Source organism: Parambassis ranga, chromosome 3, assembly GCF_900634625.1.
Source record: "Parambassis ranga chromosome 3, fParRan2.1, whole genome shotgun sequence".
NCBI lineage: Eukaryota > Metazoa > Chordata > Actinopteri > Ambassidae > Parambassis > Parambassis ranga.
In genome coordinates this window covers 14057339-14085157 of record NC_041024.1, presented here as the reverse complement: position 1 = coordinate 14085157, position 27819 = coordinate 14057339, and the positions used below count along the sequence as shown (strand labels likewise).

At 41.5% G+C, this 27819-nt stretch overlaps 1 protein-coding gene across 2 annotated transcripts in view; it reads right to left on the bottom strand.

The window, feature by feature from the left end:
* elp4 (elongator acetyltransferase complex subunit 4) overlaps nucleotides 1-27819 on the bottom strand; it is a 44085-nt gene that overhangs the window by 15784 nt on the left and 482 nt on the right. Inside the window, exons 1-9 of one of the 2 annotated variants that reach the window (XM_028402378.1) lie at nucleotides 27537-27734; nucleotides 26858-26893; nucleotides 22511-22632; nucleotides 21536-21670; nucleotides 19987-20123; nucleotides 17193-17277; nucleotides 14441-14629; nucleotides 11184-11292; nucleotides 9222-9328 (exon numbers count right to left, since the gene is read on the bottom strand). In XM_028402378.1, coding sequence (XP_028258179.1) covers nucleotides 9222-9328; nucleotides 11184-11292; nucleotides 14441-14629; nucleotides 17193-17277; nucleotides 19987-20123; nucleotides 21536-21670; nucleotides 22511-22632; nucleotides 26858-26893; nucleotides 27537-27714 — 1098 coding nt within the window. In that variant the 5' untranslated portion in view covers nucleotides 27715-27734. Of the gene's footprint in view, nucleotides 1-9221; nucleotides 9329-11183; nucleotides 11293-14440; nucleotides 14630-17192; nucleotides 17278-19986; nucleotides 20124-21535; nucleotides 21671-22510; nucleotides 22633-26857; nucleotides 26894-27536; nucleotides 27735-27819 lie in introns of those variants that run through there. The other variant, XM_028402379.1, reaches the window with a different exon arrangement.

The following is a 27819-nucleotide window of genomic DNA, read 5'->3' as shown; positions in this document are numbered from 1 at the left end:
CTTAAAAAGCTGATCATGATTAAAAAAAGAGGAGTAGGGTCGGATGCATCCAACAAAAGAAACAAAGTGAGGGAGAGGCAGAAAGAGACGGAAAGTGTATTTGAGATGGGAAAGCACTTCTTCCTGTTCACAGTGACCCTGCTAACACTCTGCCTACTCTTATATTCACTGCTACACGTGCTTTTATGCTCAAATCTGCTCTTATCTAAGCATGCAACTCTACTCTCGGTACTACTCATTATATAATTTCACTGCCTGTAAATACCTGTGCAAGTCTCCATGTCCTGCAGAGGCACAAGATTCGCACCAAGATGCAGACACACACCACAACAAGATGTGCAATCTATTTTACGTTGTAAGAAATTCACCGTAGTGATTTAATTATAATTTGGAATTGCATCTTCCACCTCCTTGCAAGACTTTGTGTATCCAAAAAGACAGGATGTAGATGAAAAGAGACTTTTATTGGAATTTTTTTCTCTTGTTTGGCAAGTTATTTCTGATATGACTAAATGAAGCAATAGGGACATAAGTTATTGCCAAGTACTGCAAAAGATTTTATGTTTGTTTGAACATAGCAATTTCACTGAGGTGAATGCATGAATCATCTTAAAAAAAGGTATTTAAGACCATACACCTAAATTGAATTCCAGTGAAACACAAGCACATCAACTCATGTATAAATGTACATGAATGAAGCAAGCATACATGACGTCCTCATTCAAACAGTCCATGTAAGTGAATGTACAACATCAGGCCATCAGATCACTTCCCTCTCCAAACATGAAGCCTTTAATAGATGTGAAACTCCAGGCCCTGGATGTTTTCACACCACTGAGTCGCAACTCACACAGAAGAACATGAAGCAGACGATGACAGTGCAAAAAAAAAAAAAAAAGAAAGAAAAGAAACAATGAAAGTGATTTCACAGGGCGCAAATATTTTTATGAGGTCGAGATTAATATACCACATTTGATTTGACTTGGACAAATCTTTGTAGACTTCACAGAAAATACACTTGAGGAAAAAAAAAAGATTCATAAGAATCCTCAGACTAACATATGGAGTAACCTTTGTGGCCTTCCGGGACTAATGGGTGGTGGTAGGGTTACGCGGGGGGGCCTAACGCTCCAAGGACTGTAGGCACGCTAGGGAGAGGTGAGCTGTCACCCCCCATTATGATCACTGCCTGAGCTCAGAAAGGGGGTGGGGTAGGATGAGAGCAGGCAAAAAAAAAAAAAAAGGTTCCTCGCTAACCGCCATCTAGAGCCATCCGCGGGCCTCAGAACCCTCAGTCTACAACTGCCTCCTGGGAAACACTTGCACGCAAGTCGTCCTCATCCCTAGCTAGTGGTGGGGCGTGATGTGTGCATGGGGGTAAAAGGAGGGGCTTGTGTGTGTTTAGTTGGGCTGTGTAAGCAGAATGTATGGATTTTGTGCAAAAAAAGGAAAACTCTGCACGTCTTCTTACTTGTGAGTAAAAAGAGATACTGATATTTATTATAGTTGGGTTAAAAAGAATGCAGAGAAAGCACCTTAACTCTTGTAGTTAAAGTCTAAAATTAGGAAAAAGGCCAAAAACCCAGCAGAAACAGTATTGATAATCATTAAAATATTACAAATTTCAAAAGGAAGTTCTTTTGTAAAATGATGAATGATCCATGCCAGTGAAACTGCATAATGTGTTGCCATGGATCAGACAAAGACAAATGCTGTAACATTTAGTAAAACAGAGCAATAATATGTGCCAGCAGAGAAGAAACTTGCCTCAGATTTGACCTTTTGCTGCCTTTTGTGTAAGTTTGGGTGAACACACTGCTTAGTTGCATTCTGTTCCCCAGATCCCACTCCTAACACCCCTGTCACTCATCATCACTCATCATTGTTAGGGACAAAAGGAAAGTTTGGTTAAGCCACACACTGGAGTATCCCCCCACCACCACCACCACACGTTCATGCATGTGGCGCGCGCGCACACACACACACACACACACACACGTATGTGACACAAACACACACACACAACCATTCAAATGCACAAAGTAAATTGTTCTATCTTTGCTTCATAAACACAGGACCACTGACTCAACATGATCCCTTGGTTTGCACCAATACCTTGCCCTCAATCTTTCTTTTTGAAGTGCAGACTTGTCCTTCCAATAGCCCTCTGACTCATCTACTAAGTGTAATTAAAGTCTATTCATGGCTCTATATGTGTCCTAACTATCCTCCATCATCTGGCTGGGCCTTTCAATAGCCACCTGTGAACTCTGAAGGACAGGGACATTTGCCCTCATAAAATTCATGAGCACTGCTACATTCAGCCGCCAGCCAACTGATCTCAATGGCCAACATCACTTTAAGCAACTCTGTGTTGACTGTGGGATGGATCCTTTTTAAATACAACCATATTCACAGAAGCAAGGGTTAAGTAGCTCCTGTGATTAGCTGAAACAAATGCCTTTATGGTCTGCTCGGAGATAAAGAAGAAGAAAGAGGATCAAGAGACCCAATTTGTTTTTGTCATTGAGGGATTGCTGACAAAGAAAGCATAAGGAAAAAGGCTGAGTGTCTAATTGATTTGGTAATTCTAAGGCTACTTTTTGTGGTGCAAACAAATGGCAGAGGTTAGCAGGCATATTCTGCATAGTCTGTAGCCTTGAAATGACTATTAACAGAGATGTTGGTGCAATTAGGTGTAGTGACAACAGCAAAAACAAGCTCTCAGAGATTGACAGACACATGAGATTCACTAAAAAAGTGGATTATCTGCTCAAATCTATGTATCAAACAGGGACTTAATTCATTTCCAAATGATGGTACAAATACAATTTGCTAAAATGTTGAGGAAGACTTGACCGCTAAAAACCTACATAAAAGGTAACTATGTAACTATCAATGATTGTGGAAGGCATCTAGTTTTTCAATTGGATTCTCATTGCCACAGAATAACATACATAAACATTGAACAGACATGAGTGAAATATATACACGCTCACTCCTCCTCCTGACCCCCCCAGGACACCGAGCAGTGAGAGTGTGGGAAAGTTATTTTTAGGACCCACGCAGAGAGCCTTCCTGAGTTTGATGCTCCTGCTCCGGATCAACATTCCACCTTTGAACCACACCGACCATGGAGCTGTTTGTGCCGATGATGGCAATTTTAACTTTCTCTGTGGACCAGCGACAGCGAGGACACTATTTCATTTAAAATGAGGCAGTCACTGCCACAGTTTTGCCAAGTCTCAATAATAATGACTCATAATATTTAAGTACATCTTTAAAAATGGGCATTGAAGTGTTGGTTGCATGACTGCCAATCCTATCTTGTGCAGTCAAATTTACAGTGTGGGCAATTATTTACATATCTCTGAAATTAAACTCTCAACATATTAATTTTTGCTGCTGTGTGTGTATTGGATTCCATTACTTAAAATGTCTTACTATTTGATGTAGACAATCAAGACTCAAAAGAAAATGGACAAAAAATGAGCTTGGATAAAAGGAAATGCAGCAGAGCACAGGATTAACAAGTTTTGTACAAAAGTACATGGACCCAAGGCAAATAGACACTATTTTCTCCAACCTATGAGAGAACAATAACATGAAGTAGCAAAAGATACAGTGGAGACCCAGTTTATAAGCACCAGGGGGCCCATGGTTCCCCAGTCACTACCATTATGGTAATAGGAGCCCCTTACACATACCCTATAGTGCCACAAGACCCCATGGATGTAGGACACCAGGCACGTTACAGCCTCTTTCTCTTTCTCTAATGGGAGCTGAAGACAACTAGGGCTACTTTAATCAAGTCTGAGTCCAATGTGGGCAGTCGGGTCTGATGGGGGCTGAATGGTGCATGGACCATGTTAATAGTTCACTGCTCACTGATGAAACAGCTTCACTTCCAGGGTGAGTTCAGGCAGACCACGCTCTTACTCAGTCTGGCAGGAGGAGCACATATGCCCTGTTTTGTTTTGCTTTAATACTGTCCGTTTGAAGGAAACGTTTCGGCGTCGTGTTGATATTGTATGGAGGGCAGCACATTTGGCTGTCCTAAATATTCTCTTAGTGAGCTTTGACTTGGCCGCAGCAAACACAACTGCTACTGCCTTCTCTCCCTAGGCGTTTCACAAAGAAAGCGGCTTTTGTGTGTCCTTAGTGATTTCCCTACCTTTTACTTGTTAGCACAAATTAAGACTCTATTGACATGACATCAGACCATCTGCAGAGAGCCACATTTGCAATTCAAGACAAATCAGCCAATTTGTTTTGGCTTTAGTTGAGTGTTTGAATTTAGGCTTTGAGTTAGAAAGGCCAAATTAGCAAAGATCAATAATAAAAAGTCCATACCCGTGTGTCGCAAACTTGAATCACAAAGACATCATGCAAGTACCACAAGAAACAAACATGCAAAAAAAACTAAACAAAACAAAAAAACATGCACACATTTGCACCCCCCACACACCCAGGACACAACACAGAGAACTTACAAGCTGGGCCTTTTCATACTCACATGCACATTTGCAGAATAGATAAAATCCCTGTTAAATAATAGATGTAAATCTGATGTATGTTGTGAATATTGTTCAGCTGAGGGGTACAATCGCGTGCCACTGACTGCCCTGCACTGAGCTCTTTCTCTATTTCTCATACACGCACAAACCATAAGCACACCTCATTCCCGAATGCGACAGAGGTTAGTGTGCACCGAAGGAGTAGGTATAAATTATTCAATTGGTATATTATTCCAAAGGTCCAGTCCCATCTGATCATGATTCCCTAGGTACATGTAAGAAGCACAGGCAGGTATATAGAAAACCAAAACATTTTTGCATGTTCCTAATAAGTTCGGGACATCTGAGAAGCCCAACGTTTTTATGCTTTTCTCTCAGGTTGGGAGCAGTCATTGTGATCTGCTGTTAAAAGTAAATATTGTATAACTGAGTTCAGTTCTTTCTCCATACAAGTTCCTCTTTAAAAAATTAGTTGTTCTCTGCTCTTTAGTACCAAGTAGCATTTGAGACATGGGGAAGCAGATATAAGACCAGGCATGGAATACAAACAAATATAAACAAATACAAAAACAAGCCCTTAGGACTAGGTCTCTGTCTAACTCGTTTTACATTCTACAATTTTCTTTCCCTCCCTTTTTATTTCTCTCTCAATAAGACGGTTTGGTGCCTCTGAGGAAAAACCCTCATTTTAATTAAACCTGACCTGAGAATCACTTAACTGCTCCTCTCTGCTTATGCCTTCCCCCTCCTCTCCATGCTTTCGCTCTGTTCCTCACATAGGTCCATTAACACCCTTCCCTTGGCACCCACAGGCTTCAACAGGGGGCAGACACAGGCGTTGTCTTAAAGACGTTTTGAGGACATGCCAAGAAACATTAACCTACTCTATACACCTCCTTTGGACTCTTTGAGTTTGGCTTTCTCTACCCTTAAGTCTTTTTTTTATTGAGCCTCATCGTCATCTGCTTTTCTGCCTCCTCTGCTTCCCCTCCACTCCCCGAAAACACTGACCCATTTGAGGGATGCAAACATGCATGCATGTGTCATGCAGGATGGAAGGTCAATGGACAACTCTTAAGATGTTTGTTCAATTAAGATGTTGGGTTGTCTGAAGTTAAAAATACCACCATGATCTAAAAAAAACCATCAAAACAACTATTAGATTCAGACCTGTAATAACAGGCTAAACTATTTCAGGTAAGATAATAAAGTATAATACATAAAGTTCAGTTTGAGAAACAGATGAATGTTAAAGTCTACCAGATACCAAAAGCCCAATTAGCAGAAACAACTTATTTTGACAAACGTCTCACAGCAGTTCACTTTCAGTACAGCAATTATTTTATCTTTACATTAGTATTTGGGGTGCATTTTGGCAAAATCTGCACCATGTTTAACCTTTTTGCAGGATGCAATTGATTGTCAGTAGCTCCCCTGCTGTGTCAACACAGTCCGCCATTCAAACAAACAACGTGAAATTTATTTACAAGTCAAAAACTCTTCAATAATAGCCTTAGAACTACATAAATCTGAGAACTATTTTCAATATCCAGGAACTACTTTGCCGCAATCATGTTCTAAGAACTTTCCATCCAGGTTAACTGCAATCATGGGACAGATGATACAATGACTGTAGAGAATCACCACTTAAAAACTCTTACAAACAAGATGGCAATGTGTCATGTTTTATTGCCTTAATTGATTATTCTGTACCCATCACTCTTTTAGTGACTTACAAAAAATGATCAATCCAAAAATCATTAACATAAACACACTAAAAGTTCTCAAATAGAATACGCTTTCCTGTGTATAGATCACAAGACACATAATGAAAAGACTTGTCAGTGCAACAGCACCTCCAAACAGTCTCTCTAATACAAGACTAATTTGACACAAATCCCCGTCTTATACTGTATTTGACCCTGTGACCTGCCTCTGGCACCCTGTATCCCTCAGGCACATTGCCTGTCAGTTTAAAGGGTCAAGCAAAGGTAAAGAGAATGTGATTGCGTGTCACCTGCATTCTTCAGAGATTCATCCTCAAAGCATGTTGCATTGTGAAACTAGTGACAGAAGCCTGTGTTGGCTTAATATGAGTGACTGAAAAAGTTCGGTCACACATGGCGTGTTTGAGAGAGTCAAATGGCGTGCCTTCATTTCTCAGTACATATTTGCTTGTGCACTTATATAAATGTCAATATCTCTTATGTGTGGGAATAATGTTTGTATATGTGTACATGAGTATGTGTTAATCTTGTCTAAACACCTAACACTCCCCTACCTGCTCAGACAGGGCCATGGGTTAATTCTGGCTTCGGGCATCATGGCTAATAACTGCTCATCAACCGCAGCTTGAACTCTTGGAAAAGTGTTACCGTGGTAACTTTAAAATGGTACTAGCAGAACATTGATGGTGCTGAGAGTACAATCAGGACTGAATGTACCAGCAAGTAAAAAAATAAGAACTAAATACTGATAACTACTTGATACGTGATAATTCTGCAGTGACGACTTGTACTCTGGGTGCTGGCAAACAAATACTTTCTGCGTTCCTGAAGTGTTAGGTGATAGGAGCATGAGTCAAATGGCAGTTAAGAAATTAGTTACGAGAAAGCCCCACGTGTAGCTGGAGTAACATGCAGCTGCCTGACCCAGGTGAGGACTTAGTACTGTCAATCACCTGTCACTCACCACTACATCACACCACAAATTAATCCAGATAAGTGATATACAAAAAGCTCTTGGTTTTTATATATGGAAAAACGGAGCAAAAAGGTGGATAAAAATAATAAAAATTGCATAGCAATGCTGTATTTAGTGGCCTCAGGCAGAGAAGCCTTGTAGTTTGAGTAAATGAGGTGATTAGCAGGGATGCTGTGGGCTGTCACATGTCAGACACCAGGCTTAGAATCCAATCACCATCTCATGTGTCAATCAGCGGCCCACCGAGGCAGTTGGCCAACAGGTCAAACACAGTCTACACCAAGCCATGTAGTCAGAGCACAACAGTAGTACTGCATGTGATCCAACAGACAATGTCTCAACAACAAGGGAAGCAAAGCGAACATGTACTCATACCTTCGTGACATTTTTATCTCTGATGATGTACAAATTAATGACAGCTAATCACAGTGCCAGAGAACACAACACAACAAAATATTAGAGTATAACAATGACTAATCTGTGTTTTGAGTGATTTGATGCTTGACTGGTGATATGATACAATGTTCTCTGGGAAATTCCCTGACACATTACAATGTGTCATAGGCAAGGAGGGTGATTGACATTTTATATTAAGTGCTCCCTTGTGTCAACAATCAATTAAATTCTTAAAAAGCTTATGTTGATATCACTCATTTTACTTGAAGTGTGTGTTCAGAGTGTGGATTTCCATTCAACAAAAAAACTCTAGTAAAGCTCCTTAAACAAGGAAGGCAGACAAAGCTTGGTCTTAACAATGCAACTGCTGGGATATATGGCATGGTATCCAGGCCCCACAGAGCTACCGGGATGCTCTAGGCCTCAGCCCCCTGGCCTGCCCAATACAGAGGCCTAATTAAAAGCCCATTGAGGATAACCACCTTGACTTTTACAGACCTTATAAATCTACACTGGAGTGGCCTATTCGGGAGGTCAGAGAAAGGAGGGGGAGCAGGCCAATGTAGCCATGAAAAAGGGAAAGGAGGACAGTGAAGGCTGGCAAAAAAAATGATGAGGGGTTGACCGCAGGATGTAAGGAAGTTTGGGGGTAGGGTGGGCATTCCTCTCCTCCCCTTCAAATCCTGCCTGAGACAATAGGACTCACTAAGAGCCAAGGACCAGAGGGTGTGATAAGGTAATGATAATGTAATGAGGACCAATCATGAGCCTGAGCTAAGAGGAGGGCCCCTTAATTTGTCTCTAGAGTGGTAGTTCAGTGACAGATTGATTGCTCTAAGTGAGAGTGATGATGTGACACATTCAAAATGGATGCATCTCTGACAAGAAGAGAAAGAGAAAGAAGATGATAAACCATAAATCAAATGAATAAAAAAAGCATAAAGGCCATGCAATCAAGTGTTATGTACTCTAAATCATTTGAAAGATGTTAAGCTACATAACAATGTTTATTTTTTCCACAAGAAAACATCTTTTGTGTATTTCTGTCTGCAGACCTGACTGACATTCAAATGATTTTAGGCAACTGTATAAGGTCATATTCTTGCATAGTTGCCATGATGTTTGTCAGTTAAAAATAAATGATTGCAGTGCTGCAAAGCTATGTTGCTGTAGGACATATGCATCAGTATTAGGGCTGATGACTAAGCAATGTGTATTAAATAGATAAAAACCTTTAACTTAAACCTCCATCGGTATGTCTTCATGGCATATTTACTAGTCTAAATAGGCTTTTCTCACTCTGTCGCCTCTTGCCGTTATACTTTAGTACCTTTGGCAGCAACGGTGTACAATCAATAATTTCACCTCTGATTTTGCCACCCAATAGCAGGCAAAAGTAAACACAGGATGGCAGGGCTTCACTTACTGTACGACTTTGCTTATGATTAGCTTCTTTATGATGAAGAATACTGCAGTACAACTTAAATAACCGGCTTCCATCTAAATCAGCATTTGGGCAACAAACAAAAATCTGACCGAGTTCAGAAATGAGCTATTGATGAGCTATACTGGGTATGAAGACACCGAGTAAACTTGACAACATACCTCAATAGTGAACTGTTTTCTCTTTAGCTTAAAAGCCAGGTCCTTGTGGTCAGGCAGCTGGTTCGTCAGACAGTTCAGGTGAGGTACCTGGCGCACATGTAGCAGGCCTGGGAAGGACAGAGGGATAAGAAATCAACATTGTGTGGGATTAAAAATGTTCCTGTCATTTTGTGTAAAATAAACATAATCAAAATGACCATGATATGTTATGATTACTAGAACTACCACTATGAAATAAACCAGAATTATTACACTCAGTAACAGTATTTCCTCCAGGGTTGGACTTGGACAACTAATACAGCTTAATATCTTATACTGATTTCAGTGCATGTTTATGCAATTAGGTGTTAACACAGTGAAATGAAAAGTATTACTGTAGTAATAACAAAGTACTTGTTATCAGATGTGTGCAAACAATTAAACATTATGTCAGTATTTCCACTGTTATTTTTCCCCTATGGGCTGGACCTTGAATGAAGGAAATTTGCCAACTAGTGGGACACTTTAGAGCAATGAGGGACAGGAAACAAAACTTAAAAAAAATGGGGATTCCTACAAAGGTGAAGAAGAAAGGTCTAGAGGATTTCTTTCTGTTTGTTCCACATTTTACCATATTCCATTTTCATAAAAATGAACACATACTGTAGAAGTGTGGTGGCATAAACAAGCGTGAGAGAGAAAAAGAAAGATCGAGGGAGTAATGGAGAAAGGAAGACAGACAGAGAAAGTGGGGGATGGTGGGTTCTCTCCTCTGTGCACTTGGGTGATTTCCCCTTGCCTGATTTGCAGTGACAGGCTTCCCAGCATGCTTTGAGCAGCCCTGAACTGCTGCCGCAAACACACACGCACGCGCAGCCGCATGCACTCTCACACTTGTACCAGATGCGTTAGCACTCATGAACACACATCAAAACAATCATACAGTACACATAGATGAATTTCGTAAATCGCCTAGAATTTCTTTGGCTGGTTAAACAGGGCAAATATATATTTGAACATGATATTAACTTAAAGTTCTAAAGACCAAATGATTTTTTTAAATAATGCACTACTCATATGTTGAGTGGGTTTACAAGGCACCTGCCTTTACAATGCAGAGGAATGTGATCACTAAAGGGGTGTGTTATCTAAATAAAACATGCTGTTAGATGAAACCAAAGTCTGCCATTGAATGTTTTCAATCTCATCTCTTCATCTGTCACAACCAGGGCCATCTAACCCGAGGAGGGAAGGAGAGGGGGGGTGAGAGGAAAAGCGCAAGAGGAGAGAGAGAGTTTGAGAGGCATTGCTAAAAATACCCCACTCGCTTAAACTGACCTTTATGCGTAGAGAGTGTGATAGAGTGATAGAAAAGAGGGAAGCAAGCAGGAAAAAAAACTGTACAGAAAAAGTGATGGTGAGGACCCAAAGAGATGAGACAAACTATGCCGCCCTCCCCTCATCTTTCTTAGTTTCTTTCTCTCCAACCGTCCCTAACCAGTGTCCTCTCCCCCTACTGAAAGCCTTGCCCTCCATTTATTAGCAGAGCATGCTGGCCATGGAGACATTGAGCGAGAGATGGAGAGATAGAGGCAGAGAGGAAGAGAGAGTGATGGTGAGAATATCGATTCCCCAGTGTTGGTCTGCTCTGCTCCAGAGCCTCAGGGGTATGGGACTGGGGATGGAGAGTGGGCGAGGCGAGAGGGAGAGAGGCTCTGCTGGAGGGGGGAGGCAGGGATGGAGGGGGTGAGGGTGCGAGGGAGAGGGGGTACAGCGTGGCAGCTGAATCCCCCCCGGCCTGTCTACTGAGGAGCACGTCTGATTGAGCAGCAGCACACTAACACGCACTGACAGCCTGGCCTGCAAGGGGGCTGCCCTGCCTCCATCCACAGCCCAGCCCCAGCCTTAATGCACTGCCTGTGTGTATATGTGTGTATTTGATGGAAAAGAGGCAGAAAGATAAGCGAGTATGTGTGTTCTTACCATGGTAGTCTTTGTAGAGAGGGTTGGTCTCTCTCTCTGAGCCTTTGAATGATTCCAAGGCTATGGCATTGTCACATAGCCTGGTTATGCTGCCCATTAGAGTCCTGTCCTGTAGGTTCGAGTGGGATCAAGAGTGAGGGGGAGGGAGAGGAAGAGAGAGAAAACATGAGTAGGTAATTAAAAGCCTCCTGACGGGCCATCAGTGTTGCAATTAAATTAGGTCATCATTTCCTGTGGCCAGGTCATTTCTGCCCATGGCTTATTTGAGTATGATGAGGTAGAGGAAAAAAGCACCTTTACAGGTTACATAGGTGATGTAGGACCAGACTAATGGACATACACCTGACCTCAGTTATACATGTGCAATAATGGCACAGGTTGATTAATGGAAGGTATTTATATATTTATTACTTAACTGAACAACATCTTTTACAAAAGTGTTTGGTGCACAACTTAAACCTGTGCATAGCAGGGAAGGACAGAGGAAAAGTGGGAGAAGTGACATAGGCTTGATGTGGATAGCTCCCCCTACTGGTTAGGTCAGTGACTTGACAACAAAGAGGACAAATGAGGGGTGAATACAGTAGACAGCAAGACTGAGGGAGAAATTTACAAAAGGGTGGAGGTTGAGGGTAAATGGAGTGGGAGAGAGGGAGAGAGAGGGACACTGGGACAGAGGGAGAGAGAGAGTCCTGCATTATTAATCCCTTTGCCTCCTGAATCATTCACATCCTTCTCTCGGTGTTGGCTGCCACCGCCTAATGCAGTTTTCATGCCTTCATGTCTTTTCCCCACTCTTTCTTCTTCCTTTTCATTTTTGTCCTACTTTTAAAGTATGCATATCCTACCAGTCAGTACCACCAGCACTTACAGGGTATCTGAGGTCACTTGTGTGCAGCAATTAAAGCCAGTGTGGGAGTTTGGATACAACAAATTATTAAAAACATTAATGGTACAGTATGGCCAATATTGTCTGAGAGATATGACAAACTTTATGTGTGAAAGGCTGCCTAGGTCATAATGACTTCTCTGTGCACAGTGAAACACAAAGATAAGGCTCCTTGGCAAAGAGTTAAAAGTTCTAAATTCAGAAGAATCCAATGAGTCCACACAGAGCAGTTCATTGCAGTGGCAGCAGGGCAGAATGAGGTCAGTAAGACATGCACATGCTCAACAACTCACTGGGTTTAAGGAAGTGATCAGAGAAGTCACTTTAACTGCTTATGTTTTTGTGTTTCTTATTTTTAACTGATGAACAAGAGTCAGTGATGGCTCATTAGTGTATCCATCAGTGTAAATCTCCCAACCCCCTTCGCTTCTGCTGACACTGACTGACTGACAGACAGATCATAGGCAGCATTCAGATTACTCTGATGATGTGTTTCCAAGTTACTGTTGTTTGGCTCAACTGCATGTCAATGTGCAGAATATGGATATTTAATTCCTGGTACGGCAATTAAACAATCCACACAATACTGCCCAAAATTCAGCCAGTGGAGGAAGAGATGATGTGCTAATCTGCAATAACCCAGACACACAATTCTAATTAAACTGCCATAACTTCACATGTTTATGATAAAAATGAAAATGGAAATACTTTTTTTTTATTAAAAGGAAAATTATGTTATATATGTTATAAATTATGTGCTGGACAGAAGTAATGTTAATAAAATCTGTTAATGGAAAGTAAATTCCAGAAACTGTCAGGTGTTCACTTGTCGGGTAACGGAAGAATGCATGTATATTACAGAGATTTAAAAGATTATATGAATTCTTAGCCTCAAAATATCTGTATACATTAGGACTCAGCCTGAGAAGCAGATGACATGTATATTAATACATTTTAGAGAAGACTGTATTTTGTTTGGGATGGGTGTGGTAGCAATGTGATGAAGTAGAACCAGGCTAAGACAAGCCTAATTAATGTTTCAGATGGACTGTGGCACGGGCTGCTGTGAGCAGGCTTTCAGTGAGTTGCTCCGCTTCCCAAGCTGCTTAATAATAGATTGAGTATTGTAGGCTAGTGGTAGCAGTGGGCTAGCTGGATGAGTGCAGTCTCAGCCAGCTAGCCCACTGCTGCTAGTCTAGACAGTCTTCCAAAGGCCACTTTCAGCTAATTATCTTAGCACTCCACTGGCAGAAAGAACCCTGTCAGTTGCTAACAAAAAATAGACACAGTAATGTTATCACCCTGAAGTGAGCCATTTTCACAAGTAAGTAGAATACTTTTATCAACTGAGATTCACAACATTAAACTAATCATAAGATCACAACATTACAGCCTCTAATTACCTCCATGTTGGCTTAGTTACCAAACACCTGATTCAGTCCAAAATCTCCCTTCTCCTCTTCCTCCAGAGCTCATTCACTTCTCTCCCCAGGGTGGAGAAGGAGGAGGGGGCAGATTAAGGGTTTGGAGGCCTGGCCAGAGTGAGACAGGGGGACAGCTCCCACCACAGCTGACATCTGCTAGTTAGCTACTCTACCTTTTTTGACTAGGCCAAGGCCGCTGTGCACTGAGCATATAGGCCTGGAGCCAGAGCATGTTGTGACAGCACAGCTGTTCTATAAGTTTAGCATTGATGAATATCTTTGTATAAACACAAGTAATACTGTTTCAATGCTCTTGTGAAAGAGAGTTATAAGGAAGAGTCTTAAAGGTGTGTGCAGGTTGACACATTTTGTTAGAAAGTCTCATATGGCTTTTCTGTGCTTCTATGGTTGGATGTCTGGGGGAGGGCTGTGGTTTGCCATATGCCTCAGCAGATGACTCCACCCTCACACTGAGAGGCCAGACTGGACACAGACGCATGCACGTGGATTCAGATCCCCCACCTCCTTCCCTCCCCAAGACACACACCCACAAAAACTGGTAGACACACACAACTGCAAAAAGTGCTCTGCGATGTGTACGATGTGTATAGTTTCAAGTAATTGAAACCCTAAACAAACAAACATAGTTTTAGAGGACTGAATGAAGTGTGCACTCGACTGGGTCTGCTAGTGGAGTGATGCGTGGAAGGAAGAGGCCCCTCTTAGGTCTGAGTCATTCCAGGGTGAAACACAGGGTCAAGAGAAGGCCCCGCTACAAAAGACATCAGATTCTGTACTTCACTAACAAAAAACACAAAGCGAGTGTCAATTATGTGTACATTCAATTAAAAGCAAACAGTTTAGAACACAGGACAAATTTTTATTTTCTTACAATATCCCTAATCAGCGATGAAAAAAAGTGTTTGTGTCAAACATCCACTTACCTGAATTAGATGAGATGGTATTGTTACTACAGCAACTGACAGCGATGACCTCAGCAAAGCACGTAGTCCATACAAAAAGGTAGCCAGGGCGTGCCTGTGAGTGGGGTTGTCCTGGCAACTCAGGTCATCGCCCCATAGAGCTGAGCCAAGAGAGTGTAGCCCAACACGCAGGATGTTGCGTGACTTTGACTATAAGAACAAATAAGTAGAACTCAGAAATACAGAAAAATGTGCAAACCAATGTGTAACATTCTGTTGAAACTTTACACATACATATTAATGCATATGTTGTAAATTTCAGAGAAGGTGTTTGAAATTATATGATAACTGCTTTAAAATGATTTCAGAAAGTGCTCTTGGATGATATTCCCAAACTTTGGGAGAGAGCGACTGGACAGTCTGCTCACCAGCACAGACGATCGGAACACAGTGCCCAAACGTGACTGGACACAACTGCCCAATCACAGAAGCCATCTGACACACGCACAATGGACCTGTCAGACAGGCTTCCAATATGGCCGCCACCCAGAAACCCCAGCACATTCTTGGCACCACTGCCGTGCTCTGCAGCCAAGGGGGCCTGGGTAAGGGTGGAGCGCCTTCCCTTGAACCCCCCCAACCCTAACACAAGAAATCAACGGTAACCCACTCTTAAGAGAAAAGAGAAAAAGTGGCCAAACAGTGGTAGGATATATATCACTGTAACTGAGAGAATGGAGGAGCCTGTGAGAGGTATTTAGCCTTTAGTACAATTGCCTTTAATCTGAGGTTTCTTCAAGATGGCGCATGATAACTGAGGTGAGAGCCAAGAGTGATTAACAAAGCCTTGGCCTAAAATCTGCTCACTTTTTTGCTTTTTTTCCAACCTCTTCTCTCCTTTATCCCTTCTCTTCTATTATCTCAAACCTCCCAAAATCTCCTCCGTTCCACTCTCCATGGCTTTCTTTCCCAACACTATGACCTAAGCTTCGTTTAGATCTGGATTAGAATCCCAGGGATCTAAGAAAAATAAACCCTATTGTTTCTGGGAGTTTTTCAGGCTCATAGCTTCTCAAAGGATTCTCACAATGGACAGGGCTTCACTTCTATACATTGCTATGGCTAAATACTTTTTCGGTCACTACTTGATATGCCCTTTCATTGTTTAGCATGCTTTTCCTGCAACAGTTCTGGTAAACACAAAATTAGAAATGTATTTCTGTCTTCAGCCCAGCAGGGAGGAACTGTGCTAACATGTCTGTTGCTGTGGCAACATCAAGAGGAGAGGCCAAACTTAACTCCTATAGTTTAGCCTATAGAAAACAGGGAACAGTGCCAACAGGGTCCAGCCAAGGACCAGGACCCAGTCACATAGGCTACAACAAGCCTGGGACCACAACCTAATCAGACAGCGGAGATGCCCCATCCTGCATGCTGCACCCATGTCACACTAATCAATGACGCCAGAGATATGCTCACAGAGACAAATTCTTTCTCTAATATGCTGTTTACATAACGCTGTTTATATTAAATATGTGTGTTGTTAACAGTCCAGAATAACACAAAGATTCACATACAATATCAGCCATACTGGGCATACTTGTGCCAGTGCCCACGTCTCTGTGCTGCTCTGCATTCCTGGACTGTGCCAACAGCATGTCAGACGGCCACACTGCTTTAATGATGTCAGCAGTTAATCTGGTGTGTGAGTGACAGCGCTTGGGGAGGGAAGGTGGGGGGTAGGGGAGGTAAATCCTGTGTGTGAGTGACAGAGGGGAGAGGTGGCTCCAGGTGACGAGCAGAGGGGTCACAGAATGTAGGTGAATCAGGTGCACACACTTGAGTGCATGGAAACACACACATACACACATGTGGGATAACAGATTACACAATTTCCATGCTCATGAATGATTAGTATAAAGAAATGTTTAAAAGGTATTTTTATATATTGTGTTAACAAGGGGACACTTAGCCCTGTGGAAAACTTAAATAGGCATGCCAAGCAAGACAGGCAGGGCCATTGATGTTTCTGGCATTCTGTACGCAATTGGTGATGATTAAAAAGATGTTTGTCAAAGGTAAGACTCGCACAGCTGTGACACACAAGTAAGAGCCAACCAGAGCAGGTGAGAAAGAAGTAAACAGACTCGAGTGGTGGTTGAAATGTCAAAGAAAAGCTTGGAGACACAGATGCTGATTCCTGTTTTTTTTTTTTTTAAATCCACCTATGAAAACTTTTTTGACTGGACTAGTAGTAAATAGTGGGACTAAAAATAGAAATTTAAAGTAGTTAACAAGCTCTTTATTAGACATTTCTGTATTTGTAACATTTCTGTATCTGTATTTAATAGCTGTTGGTCAATGCCTACTTCCTTTCAGTATCATTGTTGGCCTTGTTTAATTTTCTTGATGATGTTGATGATTTTGACATCTTCAAGGAATTTAAGCATAATTTATGTCCTGTTGTGCTTTTTTTGCCATAACCTACATACCTAAAAACTTAGGTATGCTGTTTTAACCACACTCACACTAATTCATGTAATGCACTAATAATGTCAGAACCGACACAGAAAGTGCAATGGGCATAAAGTATAATACTTGTATGACATGTTATGAAACTGTTCAAAAATGATGACTTGCTCAAGAGTCCCAAGAATAGTTGGGGATAAATAGATAAATACATTTCAAAGAGTCTTTAGATGCCGAATGTATGTAGTAAAAACTTTAAAGTTTAAAGAGATAAATGCAAGTTATTTAATTTTTCATTTCTTACCATGGGGGCAGCTAGATCAAAGCCCTCTCTGTGTATGACCTCTTGAAGTGACTTCAGCAATGTAGAGTAGGACTCAAGCATGGCACTGGATAGAAAACAGAGACAATAATGGTCAAATAATAGAAGACAACCAGAAAAAAAAACAAAACCTAATACATGTACATGTATAAACTGTGAAACCATTTTGATAAAACTGGGCCAAGACTATCACCACACTAGCTTAATCTTCTATGACTGCAGCATGTTCCTCCTGACTGTGCTTTTCTGGAGCCACTGAAGCAGACAGATGATCCATATCAAGAGATCCAATTAATTTATTTGGTTGATTAAATTACAACATGACTGGTTCTCTGTCAGCTCCCTGAGGATCTGATTGTGCCGAGACAGACAGACAGACAGATGAGACGCATATATGCACAAACATACACATAACAAAGATGATAAGTGAAAAGGAGGGGGAATTAATGGGCTGATCTCTAAAATTAACAGGGAACAGCATTTTGGTGTTTAATCAGGGGTAAGATGTGCACAGCTGACAAAGGGCGTACAGTACCATCAGTGCAACATTCAGAAACACACAGGGGATTGATTACTGCTGAGCCCTCCATTTGCCTATAGGATGGCCAATAAGAATGTTAACCCCATCTTTTTTACACAGGACCATCCACTTAAGAACGCCCCACCATTGTAATGACCACTCTGCAGTGACTCACAGTAGGCTGCGATGTCAGTTGTCAATTTGACCTGCAGGCTACAAAAGCTGATACACATAGATTGGTCACACGCCAATAGGCCTGCATAAAGAACAGTAATACACACTTGTGTTGATTACACTTGGCCAAGTATATCCATGTACTCTATTTCAGTTATTCAGCACAACAATGGTGCCTCCTGACCCCGCTGTGGCTAATGATAGAGCTGGATTGGTGAAAGAGGGACACCTACCCTCCATGGCCTCTCTGCCCATGCCCCACCTCTGAGGTAGGGGGCTGGGATGGTGAGACGTGCAGTTGAGCGGGAGGTGGCCTCTGGTTGGCAGCCATTGTGCAAGACGGCATTGTGATTTAGCTACCCCTACTGAGCACCTCTCATTCAGGTATCAAAAAGGTCTAGGTGCTTAGCTACAGGGGCTAGTGCGTCAGCTAATTAGGATCATGCACAAGGACGCTTCTTTATCTCAGTGTTCCTCTTTGACGGAAGGAAGAAAGGAGGAGAGAAGGGGGATGCTTGGTCTTAAACAACAGGATCTGTATCACCTAGAGAGCAATTTGTGCCAATTATGCCTTCAAGTGAAACGGAGCAATTTAACAGCTAGGGTATCAACATGGGGCTGTGGACACGTGCAAGGGGGAGTAGCCTGCTTAGGAGTATGTGTGGTATATGTGCGTGTGTAATGTGCAGAGTGTGTGTGTGGATTTATTTGTGTCAGTACTGGGGCGGGCCTCGGGGCACAATAGTGCGGTGCAGGTGTAGTTCCCCGCTGTCAAAATGTCTGTAAGATCTATAACCCATTCAGACACTACAACATTACCACTGTGTCACTCTTACTGCTGCACAGCGCTGCGAGCATCAGTAAGGAATATTCTTTATCCTAGGTTCTCTCTCTCCCTTCAGGCAATGTCAAGTCCGGAACTGATATTTAATACAACAGCTAATGCTGGTCACTTCATAGTCCGCACTGAAAATGCAAACCTTAAAGTGAACCTTTAATGTGTTTGTATGGGTGCTCTATTAAACAGTCTCTGTTTGTGGATATAAGGGAAGAGGGATTCTATAAAGCCTCCTCCACATCTTCTGTGTCCCAGATTGCTGTATTTACCCAGTGCGTGTGTGAGTGTGCCTTCGTGTGCCCTTGTGTGTTCAGCAGCACTCTTTGAGTAAAGAGCCTGCATGACCTCTGAACCCTAAGTACACTCAACACAGGAGAAATCAAACAGACGCTGAGCAAACAAAACTCTTATTTGAATAGACATACCCAACCTTTCCAAGAGGCTGAATGACTTAGGCCAATGGCAAGCTACTCAGAATAGATGATGAACCAGGGAGTTTTTTAAACTGAGGTGAATTAGTTGTATAATTATGATGAAAGAGTAAAAAAAGGCATTTTATAAAATGTTTGTTGATACTAGACATACTTGGTGAATCAAATCAAGATTTGATTAAGATGCTGTAAGCTTTTAAATAGGCATCAAAATAATGAAATGAGTTGAGGGAGCATAAGACTCATTAACTATCAATGTACAAAAAATGTGTAATATATTGTGTACATTTTGAGAAAAAATAAAAATTATGAGCTTGAACAATTAAGTAGCTAAATGTCATCTGTGTCTGCTTCAAAAATAGGAAATGAAATTGTTCCCTTTAAAATAAAGAGTATATGAATAAATGAATTAACTCTCTCCAGTGAGTGGCATTTCTTCCCATTTTGTGGCATCTTATATTAAGAAATAAGAAAATATTATCGATAAAAACAGTTGTGACTTAGACACGTTTTTTTATTTTATTAAAAACAAACATCATAATAATAGAGAAAGCTCAGTCCTCTCGTGTGGATTTTCATTTTCAACATGTGAGACTCACAGAGTCTTTGCTTTTAAATTACATTGGTGTGTTTTCATTGTTGGTTTACCTGCATTCTGTGAAGAGTGCCATGTTTACTTATCTGTTTTCTGTGGATGATGTCTTATTTGTATAACTGTGTTTTGTGGATGATGTCGTGCTTGTGTGCCTGTGTTCTGTGGATGGTGTCGCATTGGTTTCCATGCATTCTGTGGAAGGTGTCTTGTCGATGTACCTGTGTGTAGCTGACGACTGGGTGGGATGTTCTGGAAGGTAGAAACTGTGGCACTTGGCTGCCTGCCGAATTTCTGGCTCCATCATCTTGGAGACGTCATAGTAGTGCCCAAACCGAGAAGATGATGCAAGAGCACTCTAAAGAGGTCAACAAGTCAAATTTATGGTCAATAAGTAGAATAAAACCATTTAAATAAAGCACATTGCAAACTACATACCATTGCCTGCTTTCAATGTGTTTAATAAACAGCGTTCATCTGATAAAAGACAAATGCATCATAAGACTGCAACTTTATTTGTCTTTCTGATTTGTTAAATGAGTGTGCTTCACAGTACTATGGTAATGCAATTGCATTGTTTATGGGTCATTCCTCAACATTCCTACAGCAGAGGAGTTAAATAACCACTACGGCCACACTCTTAATCATTTCTTCACATAAACGTCCACTTCTGGCTGTGAAAGCGAACGTGTCAGGGATGCAGGGGAAGGCGGATGTTTTCCTGCAGCTGAAAGAGAGAGTTTTAGCTCTTCTCTCTCAGTGAAACCAGGGATTCCATTGTTAGAGAGGCCCTTAATCTACTTCTAATCTGGATTAGGGCCCCCGGTGTGTCCCTCTCCTGGCGGGACGAGGGGGTCAGCAGGGCAGGGGGGTCAGGGGCTCATCTTCTCTTTGTGAGCTAGGCAACCCGCTTAGCGTTCCATCCCCGCCCTGACGGCCTCACCTTTGATCTGATGTCTTCATCAGGAGAGAGACACAGTGGGCTATGCCAGGAGAGGTGTGTGTAAGGGGAAAGTAAGCGTTGACTCTGGGGGTGAATTTGGGATGCAAATCCTCTGCTGGGGCTTACTAGTGGTTTGTAAAGACGATTTTACAGGGGAAGGGGGAGAGGTGAGGAAAGGACACAGATATAAAGAAGTTTCCAGGGAGAGAGAAAGAGGGAGAGGATCCCCAGGGATACACTGTGTGCTGTTAATCCACATAGCGATATGGATTATAGACCGACGGGGGTAGACTGCAGAGAAGAAGAAGGGGAGGGTCACCTCTCCTCAAAGCGGAAGAAAGAGTGTAGGGCTGCCGACCCTAGCAGGGGGAAAGGCAGGGATTTGGGGAAAGACAGAGGCGCAGGTCTGGGTCATAGGGTTGAGCGAGCAGACATGTCAATGCACAGGCTGCAAAGTACTCTTGTTTCCCAGGCTAAGCAGGGGTGCAGGCGTGTGTGTATGTGTGTATATGTGGGTTGGGGACCAGTGAAAAGCCTACCTATCGCCAGCTAAGTGTGAGTAATCTGGTCCAACACTGAAAGGAGAGGCCGAGGCCTCATTCATTCCACAAAGGAGTTTAGAAGCTGATGGATTTAGTGGTCGAGACAATTGCCAAACCAGTAAGACCAGTGCAAAGAGGCAGTGCTGTCAATTCTGATAACATCACTAACAGACACATGTTGAACTCTTAATGAAAACAGATCTTTACAGAGGTACCCATATCTTACTGTTGGAGGAAAAAACATTATAATAACAGGACATATGGACTGTCAGAAAAATGGTTTACCTGTACTTTAGGAAGATTCTGATAACGCCAGGCAATCTTCATGGCATCCAGACTGTCCTGAGGTTCACAAGGCAGCCTGGGCTGTTCCACCGGCTTGTGCATAGCAACATCATCCAAGATGGGAGCTGGGAGTTCCTGTAACAATACAACAAAGTTCATACGTTAAAACATATGAAGTTAGGCCACTATACTGTTCTTCTGCTTAGCATTTTGTGTGATGTCACAATTTTGTAGAAGTAATATAAAATTAAAAGTAAAATATTAGTGAAACCTACTTATAACTGTATTAAATTAATTAAGAAAAAACATTTATTCAATAATTTCTGAAAGTTATCTTTATGCATAATAAATAAGATTCAACAATATTATCCCAAACAGTAAATTTTAGCCTTAGCAAAGGCGGTTACCATACTGAAAATGTAAGTGTGAAAACACCAAATGAAATGATATATCCCCATTGGGAGTCCCCCTCTCTTAATAAGTCTTTGATATGTAAAGAGAGGGTGAGGAAATGACCCCTCCCACTATCAATCAGTGGGAGAGAGGCCCTCCTTCTATATGCTGGGTGGCAGTCAGCTTCTGGGGCTACAGTCCTCTTAACAAAGTGATACGTCGGGAAACATTTCAACAATGCCCAACCATGCCACCCTCGACCTCTCAGATACCCCCATTGACCCGGACACATGTTAAGGAAAGCTGTGCGCCTGCACTGTACAGCCGGAGCTGATTCAAGAGTAACAAAGAAACATATTTTATCTAAAAGTAACACCTCTTTAGATGCCTTAATAGTAAACATGTTTTGTCAAAAACAAATTTTTTTGTAGTCATAGAAGGCAGTGTTAATGTAGACATATTGAGGCCATGTTAGCTTCTTTGTGAATGGTGTGTCAAGACTTGAAGGTTAAAAAAAAGGCATAATTTGCAGTATGGCTTCTTCTGAAGATTCTACAGAATAGATGGCACCTCCTCTCATACCTGTAGGATGTCATCAGGGTTATCTTGAGCAGATGCCACAAAAAGTTCATGTCGACAAACAACTCCTTCTGCCAGGAAGTACTTTAAGATCATGCGTGAGTAGCTATCATATCGGTCCTCCTCTGAAAAAAAGAAATAACAGACAACAGCAATATTGTTAACAGTATTTCTACATCCCTATAGAAAATATGTCAGTCACTACATATCACTAAATAGTGTTTGAGACACTATGTAGTGAGACTCTCCCTCTTCACCTCTCATTCAGACAACACATGTATCTAGCAGTTCCTGACCACATCACTGTTGCCAACCGTAATTGATGTAAGGACCACATTCTGGCTATCTTTTGCAGGAAACAGATGAAGTGGCAATTGACATGGCACAGAAGCCCAGGTGTTATCGTATGATCTGATTATTAAAGTAGACATGTACAGCTCTCCTGTCAGAGTATTAACAATATCCCTGTCCACTTTCAACTATCATACCCACAACCAGCAGCGGAGGTGAGGGGGAGACACCTGCCTTAAGCATTCACCTGACCCCTCCCACCGTACAGAAAGGCACCTCAACTGTCATGACGACTGACAATAGAAGGCAGAAGTAGGATAAGTTAGCATCTGTCCTCAAAATGTTACTTGACATTTGGTTAACCTGAATCTCTCTGGAATTTTGTGCATTCTGATGGCATCCTTTCACTACATTTCCCATGTCATTCACATTAGGTGTATTTATTATTGTAAAAAATAGGTTTTATTCAGAAGGCAAGTCTCAACTTAAGAGGGATGATATTGCAGCCTCTGCTAGAGGCGGCCTCTAGGGGATTAAATGGACTGACAAGTAATTCTAGGCATACTTTCCCAAAAGTTAGGCCTTTCTTATTGCACACAAAGCAGCCACACGGCCTATCCACACCCCAAACCCACAAAAAAGCCTATATCATCACCATGAAACCCAGCCATGCAGGGCACATAACTCTGCCCAGCATGCTACTGCTGCTTCCTGTCACAATCACCATTTTGTAAAGATTTCATAGGCATCTCTACACAATGACAAACTGTGGGCACAAGGACAAAGGCAGCAGTGACAGTTTAAGGTAATGGGGATACAGCTGACAGCTGGGGAATGACATCCTGACGCGTCATCCTCGAACATCCAGAGAATTTCCCCCCTCCCACGTTCCCGGTCCATGTTCTCACCTACGGACTTAGGATGGCCCAGGAAATTCCATGGCTCTTCAATTTGTTGTCGGTGGGGCTCCCTGTTCTCTTATTGATGGGTTTCTAGGTCAGCAGGCCTTTGTGGCTTTCAGCAGGCCCCACAAAGACTCCCAGATGGGCCCTCTCAAGATGGGGCCTATTGTGGTTGTGTTTCTATGGGAGCCTTACAAATGGAACCTCCAGGAGTCATTAGGCTGTTGAGGTGGGGGGTATGAGGAGGGGGCGGGAGATGGCGGGACACAGAAGCAACAGGGGGTGGGGGGACGATCGTGTCTTTGAGGTAGATCAGTCACTCTGGACAGTCAGGGGATGATTTTTTTTTTCATAGTGTTTTTTCCAAACTTATTGTGACTAAGGTTTGATAAGGGGGGTTGCCTCTGTTTTATCTGCCTTAAAACAAGGGACTGGAAGTGCAAGAATTGTGAATCATATCTGCTAAAGCTGCAGGGGGAGGAGACAAACTATCTAGGTCAGAATGTTTTCCCCTTCTATGTCTTTGGCCTGTGAAGCATTATTATCTCTACTGAGCAGCTCAATTGTTTACATCAGCAAACAGCAGGTGAGCAAAGGAACAATAACAACTATCAACTGTGTCAACAAAGGTTTTACCAGTTAAATGTCATTTATCAGCATTTGTCTTCCAACTAATCTCTATACTGTTACCTCTACTGGAAGGCCAGCTCTGATGGCTGTTTGTCTTTGAGGTGCCGGAAAATGGTTTCATGGTTAACAGGACCTATCAGTTGTGAACAGATGACTTGGGAGATCTTTGGAGCTCTGTCAGGTGGATAATAAGAAATCTATATTGATATATATTAATTATTGAAGAAAGAGAGAGAAAGATATCAGCAGTTCAAAAGTTGCTTTTATCGCATGAATTTGAGCAGAATGCCAACATTTTCTATACATCTGTCTTTTATTTTGTGTTTATATTTGTGTCTTTATGCTGCCTCACTTATAAATTAATTTCCTTGTTGTGCATGCAATATTATTTTGAACTGAACCAATTAGCATGCATTATATCTCTATACCTCTGTTTGATCTTTTAGCAACTTCAGGACAGTACTTTTTCACTGCATATCACTGCTGGGTTTGTATTCATACATATCTGATTCTACATCACTATTAATATTAACTGTTAATGATAAGACAAATCTTATTCATTAAAGACCTGTGGAGTTTTTAACATGTAAAACTATTTAATGGCTGTTTTAAAGGAAAGAAAGGCATTTATTTACACCTAGGAAATGATCCCATATATGGTCAACATAATAAGAACCATGAAGCTTTGTTCCTCCTACAAAAACACAAGAGATGAGAGATCTTCAGACAGCAGCCATACTGGACTGATCCCCCTCTGGTTGACAAATCTGGATGGACAGCTCAAGACACTTCAAAGGCAGACAACAACCAGTCTGATAATTTTATGTCTCTGTCTCACAAACAGGCCATCACAGCTAAAGGGGCAGACTGTAGGAGATGACTGCCTGAAACAAACACAAACAAACACACACTCCAAACTCCCACCCCATTCCACCCACCCACACAACAAAACAGACACACAAACGGCACAGTGGGCACAGACACACCAACACACACCACTCTTTCAGACACACACACACATTTCACCTTTACTGTGTCTCTCATTACCAGATGAAACCAACCGTACATTGATTCACAAAATGGAAGGGAAGAACGCATTAGTGTGTAATCACTGACTCCTGCATCGATTGGGGGGATGAATTAAAGGGCAAAGCAATATCATCAGTTGGTATAGGCCTTGGCTACACAAATTACAGCTTCAAGGGGAAACATGACTAACTTAACCTCACTGTCCACCAGTGCATATAGCCTAGGCTATGATGAATGATAATAACAATAATAATAATACAGTGGAAGACATTTACGTCCCTAGAAAACCACTTGCTTTGAATGTAATTCTGAAAACTTCTATAACACATCTGCAGAACAGCATATTAATTAAGATCTCAGTAAAAGTGTGAACACCTGGGATAGACTCGATCTGCAGGTCATTAGTTTATTTGATGTTCTGCTAGACAGTGACATACAAACTACAAAGAGGCTTAACTTGCTGAAGTGCTTCTTATTTAAATTTGGGAAATACACTTAAGCTTTGGATTTTCAAAAGTATAGGTATATTATAAGTATATCACAGTCAGCTAAAACCACAATTCAGTCATGTTTGCAGAGCCATTTAAAATCTGTACCTCCTAAGACCTAATCATTGATTGTGCCCTAAAAAGTCATGTCTAGCCCTGTCTGGCTCATAATTTCTCAAGGTTTCTCAAATAAAAGGCATTAAAACACCACTATTTTTATTACAATAAAGATATCCAACTAGATGAGAGCTAATGAAGACTAAACACAAAAGGTTTGTAGTCCAGAAAGAGGAATGTGTTGCCGTGGATTATGCATACTGTAGTCACACAAAGTATTGCCTTTGTGTGGTTGGATGGATAAAGGATGCAATAAAATATGCACTTGAAAACAAGGTTCTTCTCCTCCATAACTGATGGAAGGTCATTATTTAATTTCTGGTGTATTTCCAATAAACATGTGTATTGTGACTCTATGAGCTGTGCTAAATTTGCATCAGTGAAATGATGACTTGCAAATACACCATATGGAAATAATTTTGAAAAACACAAAACAGAGACACCTAGCACAGCTATTGTGGCTCACTATACAGGGACCTACATGCAGAGACCAAATGCTTGTTCAGGTCAATTACTGGAAAAAAACAGTGAAATATCCATACGTTTTTTGCAAAAGTAGCCAATAATTTACATTCACACAACTGACTGCACCTAAAGTACAAAGATCTAAAATTGCAATAATGTCAGAGAAAATAATTTATAATTGTGCTGGAAAATTAGTGTTCAAACATAAAGTTCCCAGTGCAGAGAGCCATAGTAACCATTCAAAGTGACTACAGCACCATTTACATTCACTTGTCAATAATTAAATATTAAAAAAGCTTACTATAAGAATACATTCATGCTGTCTTCTAAAACTGAAGTAACCCTTTTAACAGGAAATTATTCCACTACTACAAGGAGATCTCCAACCAATGAATAGTTTTTTTTAATGTTGGAAGCATCAGGCTTACCTATGAGAAGCACCGTTCCAACTGCAAGCCCACCACCTGTGTGAGAAGACAAAGCAACTACATATTAACATATACACTGTCTTTAAATGATTGTGAAATGACTTCTACTAGCCTCCCTTAGGCCAACTGTGGCTTTGGCGGTCTCCAGTGACAAAAAGAGACACATACCATGCTTTGCAATAGTTCAAAATATCTAAGTTGTTTCCAGACAAGCAAATTTTGCAATACAGCATAGGCATATAACTCATGTAAAGGTAATGGTGTGCTTAAAAGTTACATTGGAACTATTACAAATATTTGATGTATAAAAATGTTTGCAGGATAGTTTATTTGACAAAAGCATTGATTATTAATTAACCAGCCTATGATGCTATACTGCAGATCTCCCACCAGATTTCAATGAAATCTAAAGACACATTTTCCATGGGACAGGAATAAATCTGTGCAGTAAGCCAAACTAAATGCTGGTGCAGACCGATCACAAACTCGGTACATCTTCTATTACAAAGACAGTGACACAAAACAACAATCCTGTCGTGTTTGCCTGTTAGAGTTTAATAACAACTACACCATGAATCCATAACGCTGCGGTATCATCACGTTTGGAGCACTAACACCGTTACAGTCAGAGTTAGCTTGTGCAGCTACCGCTGCTGCTTCATCACATCAGTGGACTGACCGAGCAGATAGTCGAGAGAGGTGACACCGGTCGAAACTAACAGCTGTCCATTTTGAACCGAAGGTCTGGTACCAGGTATGGATATTAACTTGCTTCTCGTTTTCTTCTGAAAACTCGTACAATTGATCTGTGGACGTTCAGCTGAGGGTTTACCCACACTGTTCACGGGAGCTGCCATACTGCTAGTAGCGTGGTGACGCCTGGCAATGTTTTTGAGCGTATTATCCAATCACAGAGGAGCTTGTTAAAGCTCCACCAATGAGAGCAGCGGTTGTTCCGATGC